The sequence below is a fragment of the Balaenoptera physalus genome (genome assembly GCF_965194825.1).
Source record: "Balaenoptera physalus genome assembly, chromosome: Y".
Taxonomy (NCBI): domain Eukaryota; kingdom Metazoa; phylum Chordata; class Mammalia; order Artiodactyla; family Balaenopteridae; genus Balaenoptera; species Balaenoptera physalus.
The window spans coordinates 7,185,310-7,203,357 of NC_138904.1; the positions used below are offsets into that span (position 1 = coordinate 7,185,310).

General features: G+C 50.2%; 1 protein-coding gene across 3 annotated transcripts in view; it reads left to right on the forward strand.

The window, feature by feature from the left end:
- LOC309653426 (protein Shroom2-like) overlaps nt 1-4,421 on the forward strand; it is a 138,228-nt gene extending 133,807 nt beyond the window's left edge. Inside the window, exons 9-10 of one of the 3 annotated variants that reach the window (XM_082448056.1) lie at nt 1,055-1,327; nt 3,984-4,421. In XM_082448056.1, the coding sequence (XP_082304182.1) occupies nt 1,055-1,327; nt 3,984-4,250 (540 nt within the window). In that variant the 3' untranslated portion in view covers nt 4,251-4,421. Of the gene's footprint in view, nt 1-183; nt 834-1,054; nt 1,328-3,983 lie in introns of those variants that run through there. The other 2 variants (XM_082448057.1, XM_082448058.1) reach the window with 2 other exon arrangements.
- Nucleotides 4,422-18,048: the final 13,627 nt, after the last annotated feature.

An 18,048-nucleotide genomic window follows, 5' to 3' on the forward strand; every position in this document is an offset into this window, starting at 1 on the left:
AGCACAGGAGAAAAGAGGCGGGACGGTAAGTGTTGCAGCATGTATATTTCACCACGTTTAAAGAAGTCATTTATTTACATTTTGGTCAAATGGAGATCAGTACTTTACTATTCTGAAAGGCTTTCCTACGTTCGTTGACATCCTTCATTTGTCTTAATTTTTATTGCTAATTCTACATGGAAGACACTTTTTAATCATGGAGTTCAGTACCAGACGTTCAGTACCAGACTCAATAACTTCTGTGCGTGTAAGTCTTCAAACTGGGAACTTCCAAAGAAGGAAGCACAGGGAATTCCCCGGCGGTCCAGTGGTGAGGACTGTGCACTCTCACTGCTGAGGGCCTGGGTTCGATCCCTGGTCGGGGAACTAAGATCCCACAAGCTGCACAGCGCGGCCAGAAAAAAAAACCCAAAAAAAAAACCAAGGAAGCACAGAGGCCAGAAGAATCCTTGCAAAGATACAGGCTGAAACAAGGTTTACCGTGAGTAGCCCCAAGGGTCCCACTCCTGCATAGTCTGATACGACAGTCACAGGATGAGACTAGGTTTGTTGTGTTTTCATTTCTAAATCAAACGGCAATGATTTAACGGGGAGGCCTTATCCTTCCCCTAGTCTTAAACATCCCCAGTTAGTTAGTTATATTTATTTTTGGCTGCGTTGGGTCTTTGTTGCTGCGCGCGGGCTTTCTCTAGTTGCGGCGAGTGGGGGCTGCTCTTCGTCGCGGTGCGTGGGCTTCTCATTGCGGTGGCTTCTCTTGTTGAGCACGGGCTCTAGGCGCGCGGGCTTCAGTAGTTGTGGCACGTGGGCTCAGTAGTTGTGGCGCACGGGCTTAGTTGCTCCGCAACATGCGGGCTCTTCCCGGACCAGGGCTCGAACCCGTGTCCCCTGCATTGGTAGGCGGATTCCCAACCACTGCGCCACCAGGGCAGTCCCCCGTTATTTACTGTTGCAAAACAAGCTGCCGTCCGGCTGAGCTGAGTCGCCCGCAGATCCGGGATGTGTGAGGGGGTGCCGCCAGGCGGCCCTGACCGCATCCCCTGCCCTGTGCCCACAGCAGGAGCTCATCAAGAGCATCGGTCGCAAGCTGCAGGTGCTGCGGCAGGCGCGGCAGAGCCTGCGGGAGGACATGCAGGCCAACAGCGCGCTGGGGGACGAGGTGGAGGCCCTGGCCAAGGCCGTCTGCAAGCCCAACGAGTTCGACAAGTTCCGCATGTTCATCGGGGACCTGGACAAGGTGGTGAACCTCCTGCTGTCGCTGTCCGGCCGCCTGGCCCGCGTGGAAAACGCCCTCAACAATCTGGACGACGGCACTCCTCCCGGCGATCGGGTAACTATGGCCAAGGCTGACCTGGAAGGCGGGGCGGGGTGTGGCTTTCCCGTGGGGTGTGGAGCAAACCGCCTGGAAGCCTCGTTCGGCCACTGTGGCCGCCTGTCTGCCTCGTAGCACAAGATGCTGTCAAATGCCCAGGGCTCGCTCGCTCGCTCCCTCCTTGTAGCGGGGTGGGGGTGGGGGGGCCGCAGCGAGCGTCCGGGAGATTGGACATCTTCTCCTATAGTCCCACGATCGCTGCTAGTGTTGGTCTCTTCCTAGAACGTAGTCTCTGTTTGTAACCTCTCCCCACCGCCGGTAAGTGGGTAAGTGGAGCTCACCCACTGCCTGACGAATCATCGGCACTCAGTGACAGTGGCGTTTGATGATGACTTTGTTGCTGTGACTTCACAAGAGGGCCGGCAGTGTCTAGAACGAGTCTAAGAGCTGCTCTGCTTTCCTGCTCCCTTCACAGCAGTGCAACTCGGGACATTTCTTAGTGGGTCTGCATTTCCGCTCTTTGTGCATGCAAGACACCATCTACCTTACTGGCTTTACTACTTCATAGGTCACGTAGCAGTAGTACATCTAGTTTGCTTCTTTGCACGTAATAGGTCTTCAAAATGATCATCTTCATCATTAATAAGGCACCTTAACTTCTCTACAAGGGGAGCAGAAAAGGCACCCCTCCCCCTGGACTCCAGGTGAGAGTGGTTTCAGGTTACACGGGAAGATCCTGCAAAGCGCGTGGCTTTGAGACCATGATCTTTTGTGCTTAGCCAAGTCATTAGTGACTATCATGGAAGAACGTATTGCATAAGGGTTGAAAAAGCATAAGGGTTGAAAAAGTAACTGGGGCTTTGGACCTCGATCCCCTAGGGCTACGTTTGCATTCCATTTTGCTGTTCTTGCCATCTTTGCCAAATTTATCTGAAAGGACTTAGGAAAATAACATGAATGGGAGAGACTTACTTGCATGTAATTGAAATATTAAACTCTCAAGTATCGATATAAAGGAAAAATAATAGTATTGTCTTTGCAGCTCAACTCATCTTTATCTCCCTTTGCTTGGAACTGACAAAGGCTTATGTAGAATTGGAGGAAGTAGAAGCAATCATACACTGGGGACCATGCCCGTGGTCCTCCTGGGGACCTGGCTGCATAGCTCTTACTGCATCCCTAGGGGGTCCGTGTTACAGAGGAGGAGCAGACAGGCTCTTTCCCCCTTGGCTGTGTGTGGTTGATGCAGCTTCACCTTCCTGGACCCAAAAGGAGTGTTCAGTCGCCACGTCCAGGTGCAGCACAGTGGGCTAGCCTCCAGTGTGGCCGGTGCTGGATGAAAATCTCCGTGTCAGGCAGCCAGGGCTTGGGAAAGCTGCAGTTTGCAGAGACAGGCATGCTAACGAGTGAAAAGATGTGGCCTCAGGCTGTAGGAGGCTTCCGCTTTCTTTCCAGGTAGAAAATGAGCACGTAGGCAGACACAGACACGTGAATCCCTCCCTCCCATCAGCAGTTTCTAGTTGCCAGGGAGCCCAACTGATCTTAGTAGCCCGAACCATGGTTCTAGAATCAGTTGAGGTCTGTTTCCCTCTTGGTTGGAATTAACTGGCTTTACCTTGCCTCTTTCCACGAAAATACATTCTGTCTTTGTTTCACAAGCACCTGAAGGTCAAGGTGTCCCCCGGAATAGGTGACCCCAAAAGGTTGTGCAGTCGGGGGCACTTCCCGGAAGCCTCCCCCCAGGAGCAGTTTCTGCTTTCAGCCGCCGTTTAATAACAACTCATCTTTTCTGAGCTCTTTCTGCGGACCAGCGTTCTGCAGAGCACTCCCGCATCCTGGACGCTCACGCGCGGCCATGGGTAAATGTCCAAGTTGCCAAGTGGCGGAATAAGGGGGCCCTGCCGGTGTCAGAAACTCGCACCGAGGACAGGGCATCCGTGGCATCTGCCAGCCGACACTTAAAGACATTGACCGCATTCACCTCTCCCTCTCTCAGTTTTCATTCAAGTTGGAGAGGGCAGGGGAAGTGGGTGCGCGCCCTGTGGGCAGACAGCGATTGTGAGTGCTGCGTTCTGGAAATGGGGGTGTCTGTGTGACCCAGAGCAGGACCCTCGGAAGGAGCGAGGGCACCTCCCCAACAGGCGCCGTCTCTCCTCCCGCCCCGCCCCCGCACACGGCCTCTGCTACGGCTTTGCTCCCGGGCTGCTGCGACTTCTGCCGGGAGGGTTTAGCAGTCCTGCCCTGGAATCTCCGTAGAATCTGCTCCTTGTGTCCCCTGGGCCGCAGTACTGTCACGGAAAGGCCTCGGACACACACCGGCTGCCTAAGCCCTTTGCTCTTTCTGAGCGTCTCACAGTTCTGGAGCTTTTCGTGCCTGGATGGCTCCCGTGCTCCTCACGGCCTTTCACGGTGACAGGAGGAAGTGGAGGTGGCAGCGGCCCAGGAGCGCTAACGGGGGAGCTGGCGCTGGGGCCTCCGCTCTGCGAGGTGCCTCCTGCCCACGCCCCAGGTGCTTCTGTGCGGGTCCCTCCAGATCTCGGCTCCCTAACTCAGGTGGCGTCAGGGTCTCCACTGGACCAGTCCCCGGAGCTGCCGGGCGTTTTGGAGGCGTCGGCCGGACACCCCACCCCCCATAGCCTGGTCCCCACCAGGCTCGTGTCTCTTGTCTCTCCAGCAATCCCTGCTCGAGAAGCAGCGGGTCCTAATCCAGCAGCATGAGGACGCCAAGGAGTTGAAGGAGAACCTGGACCGCCGGGAGGGCATCGTGTCCGACATCCTGGCCAGCTACCTCAGCCGGGACAGCCTGGCAGACTACGCGCACTTCGTGAGGATGAAGTCAGCCCTCATCATCGAGCAGCGCGAGCTGGAGGACAAGATCCACCTGGGCGAGGAGCAGCTCAAGTGCTTGCTGGACAGCCTTCCGCCCGAGAGAGGCAAGTGAGGGGCGTGCCCCCCCGATGCCTCCCTGGCGGGGGACAGCAGCCAGCCCTTCAGCTCCGGTCCCGAGGAGGCAAATGAAAACCCCAGCCTGTATTTACGTCCTGGAGAGAGAATCCCTCCCAGAACTGAATGGCCGTTAGAAAAGCAATAATCTCCATGGGTGGGTTTGGGATGACTTATTTAATGTCTTAGTTTCCCTCTTGAATGCTGAGCAGAGTGGCTTCCCGTCAGCCCTTGCCTGGAAGCAACCCCACATGGCGCCCGGTTCCAGTGAGTTCCCGAGTACAGACTGGGCTCTGGTCCCGAGGGGCGCGCACGTGGTCCTTGCCGGCTCGGGTCTGCCCTTCCGTCTTCCCACGCTGCACCCCTTCCTCCGCTCGGGAGGGAATGAGCGCACGTGTCGGGCAAAGCCTGGCACACGACCTCTCCGGTGGGTCACTGGAGGTGGCGGCTGCCGGCTTCCCCTGTTGGTCCAGAAGTGTTGACCATTCATCGTGTCTGTCACTTAAGGATGATCTCCAACCCAGCAAAAATCATGATGATGATGATACTTTAATAACACTCTACAAAGGTGAATGGTTTTCCATGTGGTTAAAAACCAACTGTGAAAAGAAGAGCTTACATGTTGGGTTCACTCATTCTGAAATTGCCACTTAAATAGCGTTCGCACTTTAAAACATACACAAAGCGGACAGATGGTTTTAGGACTTCTCGGCTGACATCACGGTTCAAATGATATTTTCCTGCAAAGAGAAATTACTTGGCTAAAACTGTGTCCGGTAGTAACGTGCTTGCTAAGCGTTTTTTTCTTAAGGCCGATGAGATATTTCTTAACTTACTTTTTCCCCAGAACATTTATTTTGCGTGTGTATGATCCTTAATTATAATTGGCAACTTCTCTCTTTTTGCCTCTCTCAATTTGTTACCATGCCGTAAGGGCCACGTGCCGTTTAAGAACCGTTGCTCTGGTTTCTCAGCGGTCCCAGTGGACCACAGAACTCCTAGACCCGATCTTTTTCTGCCACAGAGTATACAGCTCCTGTACCCTTTTTTATTGGTTGAAATTGTGAGATTGTAAAGAGTCTATTCACTAAAGAAAACACTGTCAAGCTGTCATTTTCCAGTGGACAGATCACAGGCTAGGAGAAAATACTTGCAAATCATCTATGTGACAAACCGTTTGTATCCAGAATGTATAAAAACTCTCAAACTTAACAGTAAGAAAACAAACAGTCCAGTTAAAACGGGGGCAAAAGTCTTAAATAAATAGACACTTCACTGAAGAGGATATATGCATGGCAAGTAAGCACATGAGTCGATGTTCAGCCACCAATGGCATGGTTCTCACATACTTATTTTTAATCTGATCACTGTGGAGTGGTGTGTTTCGTCACAATGCTCATCTGATGAAATGTGTGGTTAATGGCGGGAGAAGCCCTAGGATAACTTCACGTTGAGGTGATATGCGGACTTTGGTCTGATCTGTGAGATCATTTTACTCCTCATTTCCTCTTACTGCTATAGAAGAAGTTTTCCAGCGGGGGGGTGGGGGCGGGGAGATGTCCCTTTGTCAGCAGTGGCCGCCACCTTACCAAACACAGACGCACACAAATGTCTTAAAGGACGCTAACGGGTCCACGCTCCGCCAGCCAGAGGGGAGACTGGACTCCCGGGCTGCTGCAGTGATCTCCGCGCACCCGTAGAGGGCGCCGACCTGGCAGGCGTCAGTGATGCTGGCAATAAACACTCCTTTGGCAGCCCACCCACGCAAAGGAGAAATGCCTTTTCAACAGTTTTTACTCTTATTCAATTAAGCTATTCCTGACTTGAAAACTCCCTCTTCTGCCAACGAAGTGTCCTTGCCACGTGGTGTGGGTCACTTGCTGTGAAAACGGATCACGTCAGGAAAGGTACAGCTGGCTGCCCATGGACCACCCCCCGCCCGCCGCCCCTGCTTCCTCCCTCGGGGAGACAACCACGGTGATTTCAGTGTGTTCTTAATTTTCACAAAGCTTTTACCTGTGATTCTTTCCCTTCAAATAAAGTATTGTGATCATTTTGATGATATGTCTGTAAAATGTGAAAATAGAATTTGTGTCTGTATCCAGCTTTTTGGTGTCTTTTGAGAACTTTCTCTTCTACATAGCAATATATAGTGCTCTACTGTCCTTTTAACGAAGCACATGGAATCACAACATTCCCGTTTGCCTCTTAAATGTCTGGTTAGTGGGGACCCAAAGATTGCAGTAAGTCAATGTACATAACTTCGTATATAGTTATGTTATTGCATATAAAACCAATCCGGTGCTAATGTTTTGCCCTTGGCATTCTTCGGTGGTGGCTGATAGCTCACCCTCGGTCATAACTCAGCTGTGGAATGCTCTGTATAGCAACATTTCAGTCAGGGGCGTTGCCTGTGGCTTCTCTCCTGCAGTCCACTCTGGAAAATGCGTACAGATTTCACGCTCAATACTTTCACTTATGTCTCAACAGATCATTCTGCTTGACATTCACAAAATAAATAGTGTCTTTCAGTGAACCGAGCATGTCTTTGATTTACATCTTTTTTTTTTTTTAAGAATTGGAATAGCCTTACCATATATCAGATTCTTCAACCATTGATAAATTGTGGGATTAATTCTATGTATGTATGTATGTGACTATTTCTGCCAGTCTAGTAAAGGCCAATCAATTTGCAGTCAGGAAAATATCACAGACACAGGCCATATAAGTCAGCACCTGCCACAGCAATGCTGCATAACAGCCACTATAAAATCTCAGCAGGGTCCAGTGAGACGTATTCCGTTAGCTCATGAGTTTGTAGATCAGGCTCTGCTCCACGTGCCTGTCAGTCATCTTCCTCCCGGGACCAGGAGTTTGGCCTGGGCAGGTCAGTGGCAGATGCGTAAGAGGACAAGCCCAGCCCCAGCCGTGCTTTCCCTGTCTCTGGTCAGAGTGAAGCTGCTAACCTTCCACCGCAAGTCCCACAGCCAAACCCACAGTCAGAGGGTGTGGCATGTGCTCTACCCCGTTAGTGGAAGGAACCATAAGTCACGTGGCAGAGTGTGGCTGCAGCGATGTGTGAAGAATTGGGGCCATTGATGGACCACACCTCCCACACCAGGGTCCAATACGGAATAGTACTAAATCATCCAGAACCCGAAGCCAAGTTCCTGGAGCAAAGCCAGCTCTGTCACTTCAGGCGTATGGCTGTGAGCAAGTGCCAGCCTCTCCAGCCTCAGCTTCCTTCTTTGTAGTTGGAGAAGAGCTGTTGTAAGAGCAATTGAACTGATGTGTTAATGTGCTCAGAACCCGTGCCTGGGTCAGAGGGGTGCCAATGGAAGCGTCCACACTTCTGCTGCCATCACTGTATTCTGGATCTGGAGGAAATGCCTTCCCTGCATCCAAACACATCTGTCGGAACCACCCAGCACACGGTAGTTGCTCCTGATTGGCGGATTAGAAACGTTTCTGTTGTGCAGCAGGTTGGTGGGACCGGAAGATTAACCAATTGAGAGAAGGGATTCTTTTTTTTTTTTTTTTAACAAATTTATTTATTTTTGGCTGCATTGGGTCTTCGTTGCTGTGCGTGGGCTTTCTCTAGTTGTGGTGAGTGGGGGCTACTCTTCGTTGCAGTGTGTGGGCTTCTCATTGCAGTGGCTACTTTTGTTGCAGGCTCTAGGCACGTGGGTTTCAGTACTTGTGGCATGCGGGCTCAGTAGTTGTGGGTCGCGGGCTCTAGAATGCAGACTCAGTAGTTGTGGTGCACGGGCTTAGTTGCACCGTGGCATGTGGGATCTTCCCAGACCAGGGCTTGAACCCGTGTCCCCTGCTTTGGCAGGTGGATTCTTTTTTTTAATTTTAATTCATTCATTCATTTATTTTTGGCTGTGTTGGATCTTTGTTGCTGCGCACAGGCTTTCTCTAGTTGTGGCGAGTGGGGACTACTCTTCTTTGCGGTGCGTGGGCTTCTCATTGCGGAGCACAGGCTCTAGGTGGGCGGGCTTCAGTAGTCGTGGCTCAGACTCTAGAGCGTAGGGTCAGTATTGTGGCGCACGGTCTTACTTGCTCCGCGGCATGTGGGATCTTCCTGGACCAGGGCTCGAACCTGTGTCCCCTGCATTGGCAGGCGAATTCTCAACCACTGCACCACCAGGGAAGCCCCAAGAGGGAGAGATTTTTCTTTTTTCTTTTTTTTTTTCTTTTTTTTGGGGGGGGGATTTTTCTTCATAAGCATTACACAAAATTAGGAGAGTGACTTTTTATTTAGAACAAGAAAAAAATTGACCCAAATCACAGATTTTTAAAATTTAGTGCACAAATGCCACATACATTTTATGTTTGGCTTCTACCAGGATACTCTGCTTGTCTTATGTGAGTTGTGAAATGGTCGAGGAATTCATCACACAGGGGACAATGGAAACGCACCTTAGGCTGCTGCTGGGATGGTGCTTCTGGGAGCCAGTGAACCTTGTGCCACACTCCACGATCCATGGAAGGAGATGCTCAACGTTTTGCTTCTTCAGGGCCAGCTGCACTGCGCACACTGAGCCAGTCTCAGGCATGGGGACGCAGAAGACGTTGACTCCATCGTTAAACCTGTCGGCTGTACTGCCCTGTGGCCATACCCTGAAAGCCCAGGCATCCTGAGTGTGTGTTTTCTGCATTTCCCATTAAAAGAACAGAACCCCGGAGAGGTCTGTGTGTGTGTGTGTGTGTGTGTGTAGGTATGGACCGTGCATTCACAGTGAGCCGTGTGTGTGTGTGCTGGCATAGGCTGTGCATTAAGTCACAGTGAGGTGCGTGTGTGTGTCTGTATGTGCTGGTATGGACGGTGCATTGAGTCACACTGAGCCGTGCGTGTGTGTGTGTATGTGTCTATGTGCTGGTACAGACTGTGCATTGAGTCACAGCTATGTGTGTGTCTCTGCACGCTGGTATAGGCTGTGCACTGAGCCACACTGAGCCGTGTGTGTGTGCACAGGTATGGACGGTGCATTGAGTCACAATGAGCCGTGTGTGTGTGTGGGTGCTGTTATAGCCGATTCACTGAGTCACAGTGAGCCATGTGTGAGTGCGTGTTTGTGTTTGTGTGTGTTCTGATATAGGCTGTGCATTGAGTCACAGTGAGCCCTGTATCTGTGCGTGTGTGTGAGTGTGCTGGTATAGGCTGTGCATTGAGCCACAGTGAGCCGTGTGTGTGTGTGTGTGTGTGTGTGTGTGTGTGTGTGTGCTGCTATAGGCTGTGCACTGAGTTATATTAAGGTGTGTGTGCTGGTACAGGTTGTGCATTGAGTCACACTGAGGTGTGTGTGCGGGTGTGCTGTTATAGATAGTGCATTGAGTCACAGTGCCGTGTGTGTCTGTATGCTGGTATAGGCTGTGCATTGAGTCACAGTGAGGGGTGTGTGTGTCTGTGTGTGCTGCTATATGCTGACCATTGAGTCACAGTGAGGTGTGTGTGTGTGTGTGTGGTGGTATAGGCTGCGCATTGAGTCACAGGTGTGTGTGTGTGTGTGGTGGTATAGGCTGTGCATTGAGTCACAGGTGTGTGTGTGTGTGTGCTGCTATAGACTCTTCATTAAGTCACAATGAGCCATGTGTGTGTGATGGCATAAGTTGTGCAATGAGTCACAGTGAGCCGTGTGTCTGTGTGCTGGTATAGTCTGAACATTGAGTCACACTGAGGTGTGTGTGTGTGTGTGTGTGTGTGTGTGCTGGTATGGATGGTGCATTGAGTTACACTGAGCCGTGTGTCTGTGTGTATGTTCTGGTATAGACTGTATTAAGTCACAGTCTGTGTGTGTGTGCTGGTATAGACTACATTGAGTCACAGCTGTGTGTGTGTGTGTGTGTGTGTGTGCTGTTATAGGCTTTGCACTGAATCACAGTGAGCCATCTGTGTGTGTTTGTGTGTGTGTGTGTGTGTGTGTGCAGGTATGGACGGTGCATTGAGTAACAGTGAGCCGTGTATGTGTGCGTGTGTGTATGTGTGCTGGTACAGGCTGTGCATTGAGTCACACTGATGTGTGTGTGTGTGTGTGCTAGTATAGATAGTGCATTGAGTCACAGTGCCGTGTGTGTGTGTGTCTGCACGCTGGTATATGCTGTGTATTGAGTCACAGTGAGGGGTGTGTGTGTCTGTGTGTGCTGGTATAGGCTGTGTGTTGAGTTACAGTGAGCTGTGTGTGTGTGTGTGTGTGCTGGTATAGGCTGTGCATTGAGTCACAGGTATGTGTGGGTGTGTGTGTGCTGGTACAGGCTGTGCATTGAGTCACAGGTGTGTGTGTGTGTGCTGGTGCAGGCTGCACATTGAGTCACAGTGACGTGTGTGTGTGTGTGTATGTGCTGGTATGGACGGTGCATTGAGTTACACTGAGCCGTGTATGTGTGTGTGTGTATGTGCTGGTATAGACTGTGTATTGAGTCACAGTCAGGTGTGTGTGTATGTGTGCTGTATAGACTGCATTGAGTCACAGTCGTGTGTGTGTGAGTGTGTGTGTCTGTGCTGGTATAGGCTTTGCATTGAATCACAGTGAGCTGTCTGTGTGTGTTTGTGTGTGCAGGTATGGATGGTGCATTGAATCACAGTGAGCAGTGTGAGTGTGTGTGTGTGTGCACGGGTGCTAATTTAGGCTGTGCATTGAGTCACAGTGAGCCATGTGTGTGTGTTTGTGCTGGTATAGACTGTGCACTGAGTCACATTGAGCCGTGTGTGTGTGTTTGTCCTGGTGTAGGCTGTGCATTGAGTCACAGTAGCACTGTGTATCTGTGCTGGTATAGGCTATGCATTGAGTCAGAGTGAGCTGTGTGTTTGTGTGCACTGGTATAGGCTGAACATTGAGTCACAGTGAGGTGTGTGTCTGCGTATGTGTGTGTGTGTATGTCTTGTGGTATACGCTCTGCATTGAGTCACCGTGAGCTGTGAGTGTGTGTGTGTGTGTGTGTGTGTGTGTGCGCGCTGGTATAGGCTGAGCATTGAGTCACAGTGAGGTCTGTGTGTGTGCTGGTATAGGCTGTGAATTGAGTCACAGATGTGTGTGTGTGTGTGCAGGTATAGGCGGGGCATTGAGCCACAGTGAGACGTGTGTGTGTGTGTGTGTGCTGGTATGGAAAGTGCATGGAGTCACAGTGAGCCGTGTGTGTGTGTGTGTGTGCTGGTATAGACTGTGCATTGAGTCACAGGTGTGTTTGTGTGCGTGTGTGTGTGTGCTGGTATGGACTGTACATTGAGTCACAGTCAGCCGTGTGTGTGTGTGCACTGGTATAGGCTGACTTTGAGTCAGAGTGAGGTGTGTGTGTGTGTGTGCATGTGCTGGTATAAGCTTTGCATTGCATCACAATGAGCTGTGTGTGTGTGTGTGTGTGTTGGTATATACTTTGTACTTAGTCACAGGGAGCCGTGTGTGTGTGCTGGTATAGTGTGAGCATTGAATCACAATGAGGTGTGCGTGTGTGTGAGTATGTGCTGGTGTGGAGAATGCATTCAGTCCCACTGAGCCGTGCGTGTGTGTGTGTATGTGCTAGTATAGGCTGTGCATTGAGTAACAGTGAGGGGTGTGTGTGTCTGTGTGTGCTGGTGTAGGCTTACCATTGAGTCACACTGAGGTGTGTGTGTGTGTGTGCATGCTGGTATAGGCTTTGCATTGAATCACAGGTAGCTGTGGGTGGGTGTGTCCGTGTGTGTGCTGGTATAGACTGTGCATTGAGTCAGAGTAAGCCATGTGTGTATGTCTGCTCTGGCAAAGGCTGTGCATTGAGTCTCAGTGAGCTGTTCATCTGTGTGTGTGTGTGTTGGTACAGGCTGTACACTGAGTCACATTGAGACATGTTTGTGTGTGTGTGTGTGTGTGTCTGTGGTGATACAGGCTGCACATTGGGTCAGAGTCAGCCGTGTGTGTGTGTGTGTGCTTCTATAGGCTGCACGTTGAGTCACAGTGAGCTGTGTGTGTAAGTGTTTCCTGATATAGGCTGAGCATTGAGTCACAGTGAGGTATCTGTGTGTATGTGTGTTGGTACAGGCTGTGCACTGAGTCACAGTGAAGTGTGTGTGTGTGTGTGTGCAGGTATAGGCTGGGAATTGAGTCATACTGAGCCGTGTGTGTGTGCTGGTATAAGCTGTGTATTGACTCACAGTGAGGTGTGTGTGTGTGTGTGCATGCTGGTCAAGGCTTTGCATTGAGTCAGAGTGAGCAATGTGTGTGTGTGTGCTGGTACAGACTTTGCACTGACTTACAGGGAACTGTGTGTGTGTATGTGTGCTTGTATAGAATGTGCATTGAATAACACTGAGTTGTTCGTGTGTGTGTGTGTGTGCTGGTAAAAGCTGTGCACTGAGTCACACTGAGAAGTGTGTGTGTGTGTGTGCACACACAGGTAAGGACAGTGCATTGAGTCACAGTGAGGTGTGTGTATGTGTGTGCTGGTATAGGCTGTGCATTGAGTCACAATAGGCCACGTGTGTGTGTGCTGGTATAGGTGATTCATTGAGTCACAGTGAGCCATGTGTGACTGCGTGTTTGTGTGTGTGTGTGTTCTGGTATAGGCTGTGCATTGAGTCACAGTGAGTCCTGTATCTGTGCGTGTCTGTGTGTGTGCTGGTATAGGCTGAGCATTGAGTCACAGTGAGGTGTGTGTCTGCGTATGTGTGTGTGTGTATGTCTTGTGGTATACGCTCTGCATTGAGTCACCGTGAGCTGTGAGTGTGTGTGTGTGTGTGTGTGTGTGTGCTGGTATAGGCTGAGCATTGAGTCACAGTGAGGTCTGTGTGTGTGCTGGTATAGGCTGTGAATTGAGTCACAGGTGTGTGTGTGTGTGTGCAGGTATAGGCTGGGCTTTGAGCCACAGTGAGACGTGTGTGTGTGTGTGTGTGTGTCTGTGTGTGTGTATGTGCTGGTATGGAAAGTGCATGGAGTCACAGTGAGCCGTGTGTGTGTGTGTGTGCTGGTATAGACTGTGCATTGAGTCGCAGGTGTGTTTGTGTGCGTGTGTGTGCATGCTGGTATGGACTGTACATTGAGTCACAGTCAGCCGTGTGTGTGTGTGCACTGGTATAGGCTGACTTTGAGTCAGAGTGAGGTGTGTGTGTGTGTGTGCATGTGCTGGTATAAGCTTTGCATTGCGTCACAATGAGTTTGTGTGTGTGTGTGTGTGTGTGTTGGTATAGACTTTGTACTTAGTCACAGGGAGCCGTGTGTGTGTGCTGGTATAGTGTGAGCATTGAATCACAATGAGGTGTGTGTGTGTGTGTGAGTATGTGCTGGTGTGGAGAATGCATTCAGTCCCACTGAGCTGTGCGTGTGTGTGTTTATGTGCTAGCATAGGCTGTGCATTGAGTAACAGTGAGGGGTGTGTTTGTCTGTGTGTGCTGGTGTAGGCTGACCATTGAGTCACACTGAGGTGTGTGTGTGTGCACATGCTGGTATAGGCTTTGCATTGAATCACAGGTAGCTGTGTGTGTGTGTGTCCGTGTGTTTGCTGGTATAGACTGTGCATTGAGTCAGAGTAAGCTGTGTGTGTATGTGTGTTCTGGTATAGGGTGTGCATTGAGTCTCAGTGAGCTGTTCATCTGTGTGTGTGTGTGTTGGTACAGGCTGTACACTGAGTCACATTGAGACATGTTTGTGTGTGTGTGTGTGTGTCTGTGGTGATACAGGCTGCACATTGGGTCAGAGTCAGCCGTGTGTGTGTGTGTGTGTGTGTGCTTCTATAGGCTGCACATTGAGTCACAGTGAGCTGTGTGTGTGAGTGTGTGTGCTGATATAGGCTGAGCATTGAGTCACAGTGAAGTATCTGTGTATGTGTGTGCTTGTATAGGCTGAGCATTGAGCCACAGTGAGGTGTGTGTGTGTGAGTGTGTGCCGTTAGAGTCTGTGCATTGAGTCACAGTGATTCATGTCTGTGTGTGTGCATGTGTGTGAGCTGGTATAGGCTGTGCATTGAGTCACAGTGACCCGTGAGTGTTTGTGCTGGTATAGACTGTGCATTGAGTCACAGCCATGCGTGTGAGTGTGTGTGTGCTGGTATAGACCTTGAATTAAGTCACAGTCAGGTGTGTTTGTGTGTGTCTGTGTGCTGGTATAGACTGTGCGTTGAGTCACAGTGAGCCGTGTGTGTGTGTGTGCACGATGGTATAGACTGTGCATTGAGTTACAGTGAGGTGTATGTGTGTGTGTGAGTGCTGGTATAGGCTGTGGACTGAGTCACATTGAGCCGTGTGTGTGTGTGTGTGTGTGTGTGTGTGTGTGCGCAGGTATGGATGGTGCATGGAGTCACAGTCAGCCATGCATGTGTGTGTGTGTGCTGGTATAGACCCTGCATTGAGTCACAGTGAGCCGTGTGTGTGTGCTGCCATAAGCTGTGCATTGAGGCACAGTGAGCCGTGTTTGTGTGTGCTGCTATAGTCTGAGCATTGAGTCACAGTGTGGTGCTTGTGTGTATGTGCTGCTTATAGACTGTGCATTGATTCACAGTCAGTTGTGTTTTGTGGTTCTGTGTGCTGGTATAGACTGCATTGAGTCACAGTCAGCCGTGTGTGTGTGTGTGTGTGTGTGTGTGTGTGCACGCAGGTATAGACTGTGCATTGAGTCACAGTGGTGTGTGTGTGTGCATGTGTGTGTGCTAGTATAGACTGTGCATTGAGTAACAGTGAGCCATGTGTGTGTGCTGGCATAAGATGTGCATTGAGTCATAGTGAGCTGTGTGGGGGTGTGCAGGTATAGCCTGAGCATTGAGTCACACTGAGTTGCATGTGTGTGTGTGTATGTGCTGCATATAGACTGTGCACTGAGTCACAGTCAGGTGTGTCTGTGTGTGTATGTGCTGGTATAGGCTGTGCACTGAGTCACAGTGAGCTGTGTTTGTTTGTGTGTGCTACTATAGGCTGAGCATGGAGTCACAGTGAGGTGTGTGTGTGTGCTGGTATAGGCTGTTCATTGAGTCACAGTGAGCCATGCGTGTGTGTGTGTGTGTGTGCTGGTATAGACTGTGCACTGAGTCACTGATCTGTCTGTGTGTGTGTGTGTGTGTGTGATGGAATAGACTGTGCATTGACTCACAGTGAGCTGTTTGTGTGTGTGTGTGTGTGTGTGTCTGCTGTTAGAGCCTGTGCATTGAGTCAGAGAGAGCCATATGTGTTTGAGTTCATGCGAGTGTGCTGGTATAAGATGTGCATTGAGTGACAGTGAACCGCGTTTGTGTGTACAGGTATAGACTGTGCATTGAGTCACAGTCAACTGTGCGTGTGTGAGTATATGTGCTGCTACAGGCTGAGTATTGAGTCACAGGTGTGTGTGTGTGTGTGTTGATATAGGCTATGGACTGAGTCATTGAGCCATCTGTGTGTGTGTGTTTGTGTTTGAGGTATGGAAGGTGCATTGAGTCACAGGGAGCCGTGTGTGTGTGTGTGTGTGTGTGTGTGTGTGTGCGTGCTGGTATGGGCTGTGCATTGAGTCACAGTTAGCTGTATGTGTGTGTGTGTGTGTGTGTGTGTGTGTGCTGGCATAGGCTGTGGACTGAGTCACAGTGAGCCGTGTGTGTGTGCTGGTATAGTGTGAGCATTGAATCACAATGAGGTGTGTGTGTGTGTGAGTATGTGCTGGTGTGGAGGATACATTCAGTCCCACTGAGCTGTGCGTGAGTGTGGTGTATGTGCTAGTATAGGCTCTGCATTGAGTAACAGTGAGAGGTGTGTGTGTGTGTGTGTGTGTGCTGGTGTAGGCTGACTATTGAGTCACACTGAGGTGTGTGTGTGTGTGTGCGCATGCTGGTATAGGCTTTGCATTGAATCACAGGTAGCTGTGTGTGTGTGTGTGTGTCCGTGTGTTTGCTGGTATAGACTATGCATTGAGTCAGAGTAAGCCGTGTGTGTATGTGTGCTCTGGTATAGGCTGTGCATTGAGCCTCAGTGAGCTGTTCATCTGTGTGTGTGTGTGTTGGTACAGGCTGTACACTGAGTCACATTGAGACATGTTTGTGTGTGTGTGTGTGTGTTTGGTGATACAGGCTGCACATTGGGTCAGAGTCAGCCGTGTGTGTGTGTGTGTGCTTCTATAGGCTTCACATTGAGTCACAGTGAGCTGTGTGTGTGAGTGTGTTTGATGATATAGGCTGAGCATTGAGTCACAGTGAGGTATCTGTGTGTATGTATGTTGGTACAGGCTGTGCACTGAGTCACAGTGAGCCGTGTATGTGTGTCTGTGTGCTGGGATAGGCTGTGCATTGAGTCACAGTGAGCCATGTGTAAGTTTGTGTGTGTGTTTTTGTGTATGCTGGGATGGGCTGTGCATTGAGTCACATTCAGTCGTGTGTGTGTGTGTGTGTGTGTGTGTGTGTGTGTGCAGTTATAGGCTGTGCATTCTGTCACAGTGAGCCGTGTGTGTGTGTGTGCTGTAAAAGGCTGTGCATTGAGTCACAGTTAGCCTTGTCTGTGTGTGCTGCTATAGGCTGCACACTGAGTCACAATGAGAGGTGTCTGGGTTTGTGTGTGTGATCGTATAGGCTGTGCATTGAGTCACATTGAGCCATGTGTGTTTGTGTGTGTGTGTGCTGTGATAGGCTGTGCATTGTCACAGTGAGCCATATGTGTGTGTGCGTGTGTCCTGGTACAGGCTGTGCCTTGAGTCACAATATGCCATGCGTCTGATGTGTGTGTGTGTGTGCTGCTTTGGTTTGTGCATTGACTCACTGAGAGCCGTGTGTCTGTGTCTATGTGTGTGTCTGTGTCCTGGTATAGGATGTGCATTGAGTCAAGTTGATCCATGTGTGTGTGTTTGTGTGTGTGTGTGCTGGTGTAGGCTGTGCATTGAGTCACAGTGAGCCACGTATGTGTGTGTTTGCTGGTATAGGTTGTGCTTTGAATTACAAGGAACGATGTTTATATGTGTGTGTCTGTTTTTGTGTTTGGGATGTATGGGCTGTGCATTGAGTCACATTGAGCCGTGTGTGTGTGTGTGTCTGTGTGTGTTCTGTGCTCTTAGAGGCTGTGAATTGAGTCACAGTAAGTAGTATCTGTGTCTGTGTGTGCTGCTATACACTGTGCATTCAATCACATGAGCCATTTATGCGTGTGTGTGTGTGTATGGTGGTATAGGTTGTGCATTCAGTCACAGTGAGCTGTGAATGTGTGTATGTGTGAGTGTGTGCGTGTAATGGTATTGGCTGTGTATTCAGTAACACTGAGCCGTGTGTGTGTGTGTATATGCTGGTATAGGCTATGCATTCAGTCACAGTGAGCTGTGTGTGTGTGTCTGTGTGATGCTATAGGCTGTGCATTCAATCACAGTGAGCAATTTATGTGTGTGTCTGTGTGTATGCTGGTATAGGCTGTGCACTGAGTCACAGTGAGCTGTGTGTGTGTGTGTGCTGGTATAGGCTGTGCATTGAGTAACAGTGAGACATGTGGCTGTTTGTGTGTGTGCTGCTATAGTTTGTGCATTGAGTCACAGAGAGGTGTGTGTGTGTCTGTGTGTTTGCTGGTATAGGCTGTGCATTGATTGACAGAGAGCCGTGTGTGCGTGTGTGTGTGTGCTTTTATAGGCAGTGCATTGCGTTCCATTTAGCCATGTGTGCAAGTGTGTGTGTGTGTGTGTGTGTGCTAGTATGGGCTGTGCAATGAGTCACATTGAGCCATGTTTGTGTGTGTGTGTGTGCTGTTATAGGCATGGTATTGAGTCACAGTGAGGTGTGTGTTTGTGTGTGTGTGTGTGTGTGCTGGTATAGGCTGTGCATTGAGTCACAGTGAGCCGTGCGTGTGTGTTTGTATGTGTGTGTGTTGGTGTCCTGGTACAGGCTGTGCATTG